The following is a 14,034-nucleotide window of genomic DNA, read 5'->3' as shown; positions in this document are numbered from 1 at the left end:
TAGGGAAAGTCATTCTGAGAAATGAGGCACACCCGGTATTTCCTAGTCCTCCTCAGCCAATCAGACTCCCTTCTGATGCTCCCATCTTTCCTCCCCAGCCCGGACGAGCCTCTTCCCACTGTAAAGTACAAAGTTTCCTGGACAATTTTCTGACAATTCAGAGAACGTGAGGCTGAGAAAGGCCTTTCGAATTCTCCTAATCTGACAACAAATCTGTACAGAGGAGCGGTGAAGCCAGAAGGCTGAGGCGTGCCCCCAGTTTACTGCCTCCTGCGGGGAGGTCCCAGCCCAGCCCACAGCCTCCTGCCGCCAGCCTGCTCCGGGCTTAGAGCACGCAGGAGAGGTTCCATCGGAAGCTGAGGCTTCCCATCTCTGCTATCAGATAAATCTTGTCAAGAGGCTCAAGTGACCTACCAACAGAAGGAATGTACTATCAGGGTATCTCCAAGAGAGGCGAGAGGAAAAACCTTTCATCACACGTACCTCTGGACTGGTGCCCCCTTCTCTGCTCGTGGAGAAAAGCAGCCACTAGGCTGTGCACATCCGCACATCAATAAGCAAGATTCTAGAACATGTCTCTGTTACTTGTGTGCACAAGCTAATGACACCCAGCAACCTACCAATCCGAGGGCTTCACCTTCAACCTGGAAAGACTGGCTGTGTTTTCGGCTTGCCTTGCTGGTGGGGCAAGGGAATCTCGGAAGTGCTGCAGGTCTGAGCTCAAGAAGAACAAAAGCAGAGCTTCTCTGTGCTTGGGGACCTCAGGCTCCTTAGTGGGGTGGCTTCAGCGGCAGGCTTCCTGAGTCAGAGAGAGCAGGCAGAGCCAGCCTTTGATGCCACCCACTGTGAACGAGGCCAGACACTGCCACTGCGGCGCCGCCCACTTGTAGGAGGTCCCGTGTGACCTGAAGCAGTGTGCACAACCACTGTCACCTGCAAATGTACCCGCCAAAAAAACGTGCCTCTGGGTTTGCGTTCGACTCCAGCTCAGTGTCAATGCTCTGTTAAAAAGATGTCCAATTAAGAAGGCTGTAACCTAACATGAGGCACTGAACAACAGAAATGCGTTGGAATGTTATAATGTTAAAAAACAGGGTCTCAGCCCAGGCAGACTAGATTTGAATCAATTCTCTGCTAATTATAAGTTGTCTGATTTTGGTCAAGGTGACCTCTAACTCCAGTTTTCACATCTGCAAAATGGAGCAAAAATTGTCCTCAGGGTTACTGCAAAAACGAAATGAGATTAAGCATTTCCATTTTCTAAACAGTTACCACTGATTATATAGAAAAGTTACTGATCCTGTGATCGGGTCCCCTTGCTTAACTCATAAAAATTCAAATGCTTTATCCGGTGATTCTCTGGACTTTCCTAAGCAAATCCTGTCACCCATAAAAGATAGTCTGGTCTCCTTTCCAATATTTGTGCCTTCTTTTTCTTGCCTTACTACATTTTGCCAGGGTTTCCAGCATGATATGGAAAAACAGAATGGCTCTGTTTGTCTTGAACCTAACTTTGGTGGGACTTCTAATGATTCTCTGTTATATATAATGTTTCCCGATAACTGGAGTGATTATAAAGTTCCCAAAGTTTTGGACTTTCCTGGTGGCGCAGTGGTTAAGAATCCCCCTGCCAACGCAGGGGACACGGGTTCAAGCCCTGGTCCAGGAGGATCCCACATGCCGCGGAGCAACTAAGCCCGTGCTCCACAACTACTGAGCCTGCGCTCTAGAGCCTGCGAGCCGCAACTACTGAGCCTTCGTGGCACAACTACTGAAGCCCATGCTCCTAGAGCCCATGCTCCGCAACAAGAGAAGCCACCACAGTGAGAAGCACGCACGCTGCAACGAAGAGTAGCCCCCGCTCGCCGCAGCTAGAGAAAGCCCGCGCGCGGCAACAAAGACCCAAAGCAGCCAAAAATAAATAAAATAAATAAATTTATAAAGTTCCAAAAGTTTCCTTGGATTCTAGATTGCTAAGAGTTTTCACCAAAAGATGTTGGATGTAACCAGATGGTTTTTCTGTGTCTATTGAGATGATTACAGTCTTTCACCTTTGTTTCATGAATGCATGAATCAAACAGTTAAACTTTGCTAATATAAACCATCTTTGCATGCCTGGGATATGATCTACTCTACTGGTCTTTCATTACATTTGTTTTATAAATACTTGATGTGATTTGGTAATATTTTACTTTAAAACTTTACGTCTAGATTCATAAGTGAGTTTGGCCCCTGTTTTTCCTCTACGTGAGCTCGTCTTGCTACTTTTTGCAGCAGGGTTACGCTAGTCCTGTCAGCTGAGCTAGGCAGTGTTCTACCTTTTTCTATACTTTGGAACGATATGTATAACATGGGAGTTCTTTAAAAAAAGACATTGAAGGACAGTTGATTTACAATATTGTGTTAGTTTCAGGTGTACAGCAAAGTGATTCAGACATACACATTTTTTTCAGATTATTTTCCATTATAGGTTATTACGAGATATTAAATATGGTTCCTTGTGCTATACAGTACATCCTTGTTGCTTATGTATTTTATGTATGGGAGTTACGTTTCTTAACCACCTAAATTTGGTCCCCCTTTTAAGGGATATACCTTTGACTACATTTTCAAATTTTTCTGTGGTTATATTAAAACACGTATTTTGAGTAATAAGCTTTGCATGGCCTGGTCCTAAGGGCAGTAATCTGAGACAAGAGTTTAATAAGGAAGCACAGGAGGCTGAGAAAAGAAAGGGAAGGGAGGTGGAAGCGAGAGTCAGAGGGTACTAACATGAAAGAGCGGGCCCCTCCAACCGTAATAAAATAGAGACACGACCAGCCTGATCAAGTCCACAGAAGGCTGGCAACCAACCATTAATTTTCTTCTCCCTCTTGGGGATGGAGACAAATGGGATGGATGCCACCTCCAGAGGAGAGGCAAGCAAACAAGTACAGCTGCTTGATCCTCTCTGTATCCCCAGGAGCACATGAGCTGACGTGAAATGCAGCTCGTAGAGCCAAGCCTGATCCGAGCAGCCATTTCTGGAGAGTGACAGGCCTATGTGTTTTGAATAAGGCATAGGAAACAAAGTGAAGAAACTGTTTAAGGAGCTAATCTGCGCCATCCAGGGATCATACAGAAACGTTAAGCAAAAATAGCACTCCTCGGAGGGAACCGGGAAACCTCGACTCCAGGCCAGGCTAGGCCACATGTCTTGGGCCAGGTGTTAACCTCTGAGGGCCACAGTGTCCTCATGTGTAAAACAGGGAGTCGCCCTGGATGATCTCCAAGGTCTGTTTGAGTTCTAAAAGTTTTCTGTGTAATCGTTCTGGCTTCCTCCTCAGAACATTACAGAGGAGTCTAAGACTATTGCTTAGTTGATTCAAGAGCCACAGGATGTATGCCAACTATACCTCAATAAAAAATAAATAAGAAGTCATCACCATATAGGAAAAAAAGCTGCAGGATTAATTCAGACTGACAAAAGTAGAATTCTGCCCTGTCTTGTAGATGCTGCGGAATTTTTTTTTTTTCTTGGCTGCACCCTGCGCCCTGGGCAGGATCTTAGTTCCCCGACCAGGGATCGAACCTGGGCCCCCTGCAGTGGCAGCGCAGAGTCCTAACCACTGGACTGCCAGGGAATTCCCGATGTTTTGAATTTTAATTTTTAAAAAAGCATGTATGCACACGTGCATTTATATATAAGTATATAGCATTCTTCTCAGCCTCGGGCTGGGAGATGAGACTGATCTCATGGAAGTCTGGGCATCTTCTGCCTCTCAGAAGACAGTAAACTGTTCTGGGCGTCAGGAGACTGCTGGCTCCGGTGGTTTGGCGCTGAGTTGTCGTTTCTAACTCTTCAGCAAAGCAAGCCTTTCCCCTCAGTAGCTGTTAGACCGGCAGGCCTATGGCTAATCCTTTTCCCTTTGGTAAACAGGAACTTGTCCCCTATTCTGTCAACAGGTCGCACTGGCTCACCTGTCCTCAGGGCCTACATTGGTTCCAGGTGTCCTCTTTCAAAGAGGCAAGCAGAGCAGGAAATCTTTTACGGCTCCAGCTAGCAGGCAGTGTGGGTCTAAGAGGCTGCTGGTTGGGGGAAAGTAGATGACTCTGCCCTAGACTCTAAGACATTATTCCGTCTAGGACCCGGAGATTAGATAAAGTGGGCATTCTTCCACGGTGAAAAACAACAAAACCAAAATTCTCACACATTAAAAAAAAAAAAGTTTTGGGACTTCCCTGGTGGCTCAGTGCTTAAGAATCCATCTGCCAATGCAGGGGACACGGGTTCAAGCCCTGGTCCGGGAAGATCCTACATGCCGTGGAGCAACTAAGCCCGCACGCCACAACTACTGAAGCCTGTGTACTCTAGAGCCCATGCTCCGCAACAAGAGAAGCCACCGCAATGAGAAGCCAGCACACTGCAACGAAGAGTAGCCCCCACTCGCCACAACTAGAGAAAGCCCGCGCGCAGCAACGAAGACCCAACGCAGCCAAAAATAAAAATAAATAAACAAATAAATTTATAGGGAAAAAAGTTTTATGTTTCTAAATTTTGGAATTAGGTGAAATTTTGACATGAAAGGAAAGGACTCTGATAAACCCATAGCTTAGCTTCACTGGCAGGGCTGTGATCAGGAAGCGGGTTTCAGGTAACCTTGAACATGTACTCTGCATGAATTAATAAAATGGAAATAGTAGTATATTACTATCCACAGCTTAAAAAGATGAGATGATACATATGTAAGTGAAGAAAGACACAAGTTGGTGGACTACCAAAATGCCTTTGGGCTTCCTGAAATTGAGAGCATCTCAAAGCTTTTGTTTGAACCTTAGACATTTAATTGCTTTAATTTAGCCACTGTAGGTATTACGTGTTGAATAAAAAGATCCTCCTCTTACTGTGCAATGTGAGCTTGATAATTACTGGCATTCAGAAGATAAAGCAGCTCCCACCCATCTTCTGAGAACTTCCATGCCACCCCATGCAGTGCTGGGTCTCAGCCAGCAGCATTAATGGGACGCCGCTCCCTGGTGTCATCCACAAAGCATAGCTGTCCTTCTCCCAAAACATTTTTGCTTTTCTTAACAAACCGCCATAGATGAGTTTCACTAGTCAAATTCTGTAGAGGTAATTTACATTTTCAACCTATTTTCTCTTTTACTTATTCTCTCCCTGCACCACTCTATCCTAATCCCTTAATTCCAACAGTAAAGACAACAGAAACTTTTTTTTTTTTTTTTTTTTTTTTTTTTTTTTTTTAAGGGGCCGGGTTTTCTTCTTCTGGGGACTGATGCTGCCTCTGTCTCTTCGGGATTGGTTGAGAGTAAACTAGAAATACTTTCAGAGGCAGAGAAACTGGGAGTGCCCTGGGAGTGCGAGTGCACTAGGCTGGGAGTGGACTCTAGGCTGCAGAACTGCTAAGAGCGGCCCTCAAAGGAGGAAGCCTTTACCCCGCCGCCTGCGAGGCGGCAGCGGGGGCACCGCAGAGGCACCGGTCCCCGGAGGCGCCGCCGGCCACACGCTGAGATGTGGAATCCCCTGCGCGAAACCGACTGGACCTTTGTCGCCTGGCGCCGCCCGCGCTGGCTGTGCGCAGGGGCCCTGGTGCTGGGCGCCTGCCTCTTCGTCCTCGGCTTCCTCTTGGGTACGGGGCCCCCCGCGTCCCCTGCATCGGCAGGCGGACCCTCAACCACTGCACCACCAGGGAAGCCCAACAGAAATGTTTTTGATCAACTGATCTTCTAAAATGAGACTGAGGCTCTCAGGCGGGCACAAGAGAACCCCATAGTGCCACTGAAGAAGTCAGTCGAGGTTTTAAGCCAAGGTACTAGTTGAAAAGTCCATTATTTAGGCGGCTCTTTGGCAATGATGGGAATCTGGTATATTTCATATGCGAAATCTATTGAAACTTATTGAATAAATATTTCCTTTTCTTAAAGTTCTCTGAAAGGCAGCAAGCAGATTTGGGGTTTGCATTCTAGGTGAACAGTGTACGGAACTGAGCACAAGTTGTTTCACCTCTCTGAGCCTTGGGGACTTTATCTGCAGAAATGGAAGTGTCAGTAAGTACCTCATGGTCAGTTGTGAGGACCAAATACAGTAATGTACGTGAAAGTGCAGGGCACAGTGCCAGGGACAGCTCCACACCACAGTGCCTTTCCTTCTCCCCCTGGGCCAGCAAACAGAAACTCAAAGGAAATATTTCACCCTGGGAAGGTTTTGAGTCCAAAAGGATCAATGATCACAGCTAATTAATGGCAGAACCAAGTTTAGACTCCTGGCCTCTCCCCAACCTCCAAACTCTGCACAAACAGGAGTCACATGCCACTTTACCTTTTAAAAACACCCCCTTTCTTAGAAAATCAGTAAACGAACCCCATTAATTACAAAACTGGTAGATTTGCCTTCAGTTTTAATGTGTGTTGGGGATGGATTAGGTGGAAAAAACTCTTCAAGAAAAGGAAAATTTTGCGGTATGCTGCAGTCTTCTGCTTCTATAAGTGAAAGCTTGATATTTACAGAATTCCACAAATTCATTTTTTTCTACTTAATCAAGAATGAAAATAACCACAACTTGCAAAGACTCAAAAGCTCACCTAGGACAAGACAAACTGCTGCTTCATACTTTGGTTTCAACCACATGTTCTAGCCACGCTTTGGAAAATACCTGAAGTGGACGGGAGGGGTTGGAGATGTCATTAGGAGCAACTGCTCTGAATAACCAGAAAGTAATCAAATGCAGCTTGTGAGGAACAGGATATCAAGGGTTCAAGCATAGGGCACAAGGAAGAACCACGTTTTCCAGTCTGGGCAAAAACATGGCTAAAATCTGACAGTGCTGTAAAAGACATTTTTCCTACATGAAGGAGGACTGCCTCCCTAAACAATTAAAGGACAATGAAACACCACAACATAAACAAAAAGAGAAAAAAAAAAGAAAGGCTGGTTAACATCTTGGAGTATAATTGCTTTACAATGGTGTGTTTGTTTCTGCTTTATAACAAAGTGAATCAGCTATATGTATACATATATCCCAACCAGCCTTTCTTAACTGGGTTCTAGGAGAGAATTCTGACCCACACAAAATGCTATGAATGACTCTTCTCGATTCTGCAAATGACGGTACACAGCGCTATTCTAGGTGCACAAGACAGAAGTTAACTCGTTACATAGGATGGATGCTGTAAAGTGTGAGTGGTTCATTAGGAATCCCTATTGAGAAGTGCTGCCCAAATCCAGAAGCAATACTGAGGTGGGAGAATAAACCTTGGAGGTGGGAAAATAAATCAAAACCTTATAGGGACTTCCCTAGTGGTCCAGTGGCTAAGACTCTGCACTCCCAATGCAGGGGGCCTGGGTTCGATCCCCGGTCAGGGAACTAAATCCCACATGTCGCCACTAAGAGTTTGCATGCCACAACTAAAGATCCCACATGCCGCAAGTAAAGATCCCACATGCCGCAACTAAAAGATCCTGCGTGCCGCAACTAAGACCCGGCAGAGACAAATAAATAAAAAAGAAAAAAAGAAAAAAAACCTCATATAGGGCCGGCCTTCCTATTGCTATTCTGGGGACTTCTAGGCTGTAACACACACTCAGGCTCCAAGTCTGTCACATGAATGGGCCACACGGGGCACTGGTTACATATTTATCCTCTTATCTCTTCTCCCCTTTCCAACTTGGGTCCAGGAGAACCTAAAACCTAACTCTTGCATAAGGTTGACATATAAAAAATAGAGCAGCTGAAATACCATAAATATAATTATTCAACAAATATAGAGCAAAACGGCAGTGGTGAACGGGATGAGTGAGGAGATGGTGTTCATTGCTCCTCCACTATGAACTGGCTGTGTCATCTTAGGCAAGTCGCCCATCTGACTTCACGACTTGTGTCTATAAAATGAGGCAAATCCTACTTTGTTTGCCAGAAGGAAGGAGGCTGGCTCAGCTGACATGAAAAAATCCCTTCCAATTCCAAGACCTAGAATTCTGAGGAGTTGGCACGTCTACAGGTATTCTCACCTCCTTGCCAGCCAAACATCTCCAGCTAACTCTTTTGTCAGGTCTCCTACCTTTAATGTGCCATTATTTCCACGGTGGACACACTGCTTCCTAACACTAGGCAGAAAAAAACAGCCTGAAAAAGAGCACCGAAAGCCACACAACTCAACCTCTGCTGAGTCTCTTCAATCTCTTTAAACCCCCAGATGCGGGAAATCAGGATTGCTGGATTCTTCCTCCTCCCTTGACCACCCCCCTCCCCGCCTTTTTGAGAAAACTCCCTCTTATGTTTTTCTTTCTTAAAAAAAAAAATCAATACGTGTATATCATTTAATATCTCAAGTAGCGATCTCGCCCTCCCCATCTCAGCTTCTCACTCCCCAGAGAAATAAACTTTCATTTCTTGTGGCTCTTTCTCCTTGTATTTCTCTCTCCATCTTTTTAACAGCATCTTGTTAATACTACTCTTTCCTGATTTGCAGCTTTGTATATTATTGAAGGCCTTCTTATTATGGAAGATGAAGACTTAGCTATTTTCTACACCCCAAGTATCTTTCTATAAAGCAAATATTTCCCTAATCCCCCAGCTTTAGAGACAGAATCCAGCCACTCAGCACAATGACAGCTGAAGCACCGACAGCACTTGACCACAGATTCTCGACGAGCCTGCTCTGGAAATACGTGTACCCTGCAGCTGCATTCTCCCAAGATCGTATTAAAATTCTCCTTGTCTAGCTACGAAGATGCTAATAACATTTGTAAATGATTTTAGAGCTCTGCAGCAGTAAATAAAGCACCAGGTTTCAATGGACCCAATCCTACAAAATAGGAACTTGGAAAATTGTTCATTAAATGACTATAAAACCCAGAGCCTGTCTAGTTCTATATAGTCCCTTTACTCACTGCCTCCCCATCCCCGATGACCCCCCTTCCTTGTGGGCCCCAAACCCTCTGGGCCCAGAGTCTTCAACTGTAGGGCGCCAGGAGAACATCAGTCCTAGGCTGGGGAGCAAAGCAGCTCGGCCTCTCCGCGGAACTACACTGTCCATCTCTCAAGGGCACATGGGCCTCCTCCACAAGACACGCCAGAGCACGTGTCTCCCCCACAAGACAAAAGCACAACAGAGGGATAGACTCTCGAGGGTCCTTCCATTCTGTCACTCTCAAGGCTCTCCAGCTCCGGGGAGAGAAATGAAAAGCTGTCTGCCAGAGGCACGGATGAGAGCGGGCTGACTCTCACCAGGGCCCCCAAATGCCTGCCACAGAACACTAGCCTTTGTTGTCGTTGCTTTATACCCTCTCCATTACTCATCTTACAAATCTGTACCAAATGGCTCAGGCACTGGAATTCCCTCCCACATCCATATTTAATGCCGGGCACACCCTGGCCACCTAGTGATTTGCGTGCACCTGGATGGATCACGGTATCTGAGGTCTCCCAGGGAGCAGAGGAGACCGTGTGGGGTGGAAGGCAACAAGGAACATGAACAGCCAAAGGCTTAGAGTGGGTGATGATGCTTGGAGCTCGTCTCCTAGTTGTAGATGCGTCGGAAAACACAGCGAGAAAAATATGACATGAAGCTACTGAGAATCCCTCAAACTCACCCACATTTAGATGGTCCCCCAGGATAGCAATAAAGCCAATATAAAGCCAATGAGTAAAATATGAAACCCTATGATTGTTACGTACTATATTGGGGTTCAGAGCACCCATTTATTGAGCACCTATACAGCAAAGCTTTATAAGGTTGTAGAGACTATAATGAGGACTGCTTCTAATTAGATGAAGAGTCATTCATTCAGCAGATAAAATACGAAAACCAAAAAAAGCGGCAGGCTTTCAAGTAGCAAGAGAGAAATAAATAAGAGTACTAAGGGATTTGAAAGAAGAGAGAACAATCATAATTGGTTCAGGGAGAAATACTAAGACACATAGATGGATAAATAGCCCAAGAGACTCAGAAAATCAGAGCAGTGGCTAATCTGGAGTCTCTGGTGGCTCCATCAGGAAAGATGTGGACACACACCAGGCTGGTGGCAGGAGAGGCGTGGGATGACTGCAGAGGCAATGTGTTGGCGACTGGCAAGACGCATGGGCAGAGTATGTGTTTATGTGTCTGCACACACGTGCACACGTGCTAAGCTGGATGCTAATTACCATCCTGAGAAGTCAGGGGGACAGGCTGGTTTAGGTGCTGAGAGTCAGGAAAGTATGAGACAGCCCATGCTTGGCGAGCACCCAAGCCCAGCAACTTCTCCACGGCGGATATGGGGGTGCCCCTTCCTCCACTTCATCCCCCAACGTGGAACGTGCATCCATATGTTGTCCAGTGTCCTATTTTCCTCCCGGTCCCAAGGAATCCCCTGAAACAGGGAAACCCCTGGTTCCAGCAGCAGAAACAAAAGACCTACTCCTGGTTCCTCAAGTTATGCCTCTAAAGGTTTTCTCCCACATACACTGTTCTCTTAGAAAACTCTCATTCTGGCTCGTCATAAGTTGCAAGAGGGTCTATCACCATTTATACTCTTTCTACAATAAATGAGTTCCAAGTTCTAAACATCTGTCTTACCAATATAAGTTTTAGAACGCAACAAACTTTGGGAAGCTATAGGCTACACAGGAGTTAACGCAGCTGCTCTCTTCCATGGCTCCAGCTTTCAGAAATCTCCCTGGTTTCTTAGGACAAAGTGTCTCACGACAGGGAGCTCGTGAACAAACAGGAAACCTGGCGCATTAGCCCCTGATGACGCTCCCATCCTTACATGGGATGTTGCTAATAGTCAATGGCTTAATGACTGGGCTTGTCTTGGGGAAGGGAGGTACTATTATTAATAGGCCCTGTTTGTAAACAAGTGGAATGAAGGCAAGGATCATATACATCAGGGCCCACAGGGAATGCAGTTAAGTCGCACTCCTCCTGCAGTGAGTTTCCGAGTGTCTGGAAGCAGCGGGGCTGTTTCTATACTTCCTTCCAGGCATTCGGCCTTACCCTAGAGCAGCACAATAATTCCCTGTGGATTAAAGGACAAAACCAGGAGGGATGCTGGCTTCCATCATCAGCCTGTTCTCTCTTGCCCTCTCCTGCTTCCATAAATCACTTCTGGCAGGTAGCTGGGAAGCAGCTGCGAATGACAGTTTTGCTCTGGAGCACAGGAAGCCACCTTTTAACCCGCCTGCTGTTGTTTGTCTCTCAAAACGTGACAAAGGAACAGATGTAAGCAACATGCCAACTGTCGAGAGGATCTGCTTGGAGCGCTATAGGAAGCCTGCTCAGAGCCACATTACACCAGCCGCTGTGCGGAGGCACAACTGAGTTCATTTCCTGACATATCCCCCCCCTTTGCCCCCATCCCAAGCACTCTCTACTCGTGTCAGGTCGGGGTCTGCAACGCTCAGGCAACTCACTACATGCATCCCTGCTGCCACCTTCGCTCCCCGCCTCGAAGCCCGTTCCCAAACCCTGTTCCAATGCCACCGAGGTCCGGTCCAGCCTCAGCTCCCAGGGGTCTTCTCTGACCCCCACAACCTTCCTTGTAAAGGACCTTGGGCCAGAGCACTTTACAGTCTGTGCTGGCTTCTAAGCTTCTCACAGGCCCATCTCATTGCTGTCCAGACCACCCGGTTACCTCCATGAGGGCTTGAGCTGGGTTCACACACCTCTGTCTTCCCAAAGTAGTATTTTTCAAATTACTAGTTGCAGGATGAGTGGGTCAGGAATCAAGTTTAAAGGGTTGCAACTAATATTTAAAATATTAAATAAAAACACAGCTTATAAAATATTTAAAATATTAAATAAAAACACAGCTTATAAAAGATACTCTTGGGACAACTGAGGAATTATCGGGGAACTATTAGATGATATTATGAAATTCCTATTAATTTTCTTAGGTCCAGTAATGGTGTTGTATAGGAGAACGCCTTATTTTTACGCGATGCACGCTCAGGTATTTAGAGGCGACTTACTTTCTACTGGATCAGCAGAAAAATTATGTGTGTGCAGGCGTGTGTGTAAGTTCACACACATGCACAGATAAAGCAAATGGGGCAAAATGTTACAACTGTTGACTCTAGATGTAGAGTATACAGGTGTTCACTGTACTATTCTTTAAATTTTCCTGTATGCTTGAAAAGTTTCATAATAAAAAGCAGAAGAAAATAAAAAAAGTCACAACAGGGCAGGGCATGAAATACGATCTGGTTTGGGATGTCTATGGATGTGTGTCCTAGGTTACAATTTAAATGTATTTCTTCCTGTGGGTCAAGGCTGAGACTTTGAAACGCTGCCCTATAGCTCCTGACCGGCACCAAGCACACAGCAGGTGCACACTGAACTGTTTGTTTAATTAACTTCTAAAAGCACAGAATTTTAGCGAAGGGGCAAGCTGAGAAATCATTTTGTCTCCAGTTACATCCCATTAACTCAAGCTGTGTCAAAATATCCAAGCCATTTCCTGCCTTAGCACACGTGGCTCTAACCTCAACTCCGCCTTCAGGACTCTCTTACCAGATGTTTAATTACTCATCAGGAAGGCTACTCCCCTGCCCCGCACCCACCGCGCAAGGGAGGTTGGGGGAGCTGGTTGTTAATGCAACTCTGAGAGTAGGGTGACCAGTTGTCCCAGTTTGCCTGGGACTGAAGTATATATTTTGCTGGACTAGGGGTCTCCAGTGCTAAAACTAGGACAGTCCCAGGCAAACCAGGATGGCTAGTCACCTTAAGTGTGAAGGAAGACTGAGAGCGCCCTGGACAGCTCTTAGGAGAGCTGATACTACGTGCCTTGTAGCATCACGGCAACATGAGGGACCAGGGAAAACCTGGGGCAGCAAAATTATGACAAGGCAGAGATCTCCCTGACAGCATCCCAACAGCAACAGCAAATACCAAATTGCCAAGTGTCTCTCATGCCCCTAAAGAGAACCTCTCTCTGATTATTCACCAACTCATCTGGAAAGCAAAGGACAATGGGAACTTACTGTAAAAACGTCATCATCACCAAGCTCAGCCTCATTATGGATGGTGGAAGATGATGTTGTTGAGCCTAAAAAGACACAAAAATCACAAAAAGGTGTTTCTAAAGAGGATAAGTCAAAGCCAATCATTTAAAAAAGTATATTTAAGTAAACCACATCCTATTCCTTTCACATGTGAATCACCAGCAGAAATATGTTACCTGGGAATTAAATGCTTTTAATTTACCCTTCTTAATTGACTTTAGCCAGCATGTTCCCTAAATGAACTTTGCCTACTGTTGTTCCCAAATCAATCCCTCAAACTCCCTCACTGGCCACTGCAGACCAAGTACACAGAGAGGCACCACAGAGGCCATGCATCACGACCGGCCTGCACCAGTGACCCCCATGCCCCCACTGTGTAATGGGAAAAGCAATGGATGGAGAACTCCAGGTTGGACGGGCCACAGTCTCACTGCATAACTGGACTTAGAGGTCAGGGCTTTTCATTTACTCACGAGGGGATTTGACTAAATAGCTAGTATGGTTGCTTCCTGTGCTGAAATTCAGACACTGTACTCTAAACCCCAGATTGTGGGAGCCACCTTCTAAGCTGATACCTGGGCAAAGAGGTTTTCTCTTGCAATACTAGGGTATCGATGAGTTTTCTTCGTTTTTGCAGGCCAACATTTAGGTTCATTTAGGCTCATGTCAGAAAACCCAGTTTATTCCATCAGGGAAAAAAATGGTCATTTAGGGTTCAATTGGTTTATCTGTTCAACGCTTTCTTCATTCTGGTAGGCAAATCACTATAACTTCCCCTTTTCTTTCCTAATACCACTCCGTAATGTGTAGACCAAATCAACTGACACTGTTAATGTCATACTTAAATTTGCATAAGTGGGGCTTCCCTGGTGGCGCAGTGGTTGAGAGTCCGCCTGCAGATGCAGGAGACACGGGTTCGTGCCCCGGTCCGGGAAGGGAAGATCCCACATGCCGCGGAGCGGCTGGGCCCGTGAGCCATGGCCGCTGCGCCTGCGTGTCCGGAGCCTGTGCTCCGCAACGGGAGAGGCCACAACAGTGAGAGGCCCGCGTA

General features: G+C 46.1%; 1 protein-coding gene and 2 non-coding genes across 3 annotated transcripts in view; 1 reads left to right on the top strand and 2 right to left on the bottom strand.

The window, feature by feature from the left end:
• Positions 1–14,034, bottom strand: part of SPRED2 (sprouty related EVH1 domain containing 2) — a 52,757-nt gene that overhangs the window by 6,979 nt on the left and 31,744 nt on the right. Inside the window, exon 4 of the mRNA XM_007464101.1 lies at positions 12,963–13,027. Coding sequence (XP_007464163.1) covers positions 12,963–13,027 — 65 coding nt within the window. The remainder of the gene's footprint in view (positions 1–12,962; positions 13,028–14,034) is intronic.
• TRNAG-GCC (transfer RNA glycine (anticodon GCC)) lies at positions 3,551–3,623 on the bottom strand. The gene has a single exon. It is a non-coding gene; the product is annotated as a tRNA-Gly (tRNA).
• On the top strand, positions 7,292–7,364 carry TRNAG-CCC (transfer RNA glycine (anticodon CCC)). Its single transcript has one exon. It is a non-coding gene; the product is annotated as a tRNA-Gly (tRNA).

This window comes from Lipotes vexillifer, unplaced genomic scaffold, assembly GCF_000442215.2.
Source record: "Lipotes vexillifer unplaced genomic scaffold, Lipotes_vexillifer_v1.1 scaffold311, whole genome shotgun sequence".
Taxonomy (NCBI): domain Eukaryota; kingdom Metazoa; phylum Chordata; class Mammalia; order Artiodactyla; family Lipotidae; genus Lipotes; species Lipotes vexillifer.
This window is presented reverse-complemented; position numbering and strand designations above follow the sequence as displayed.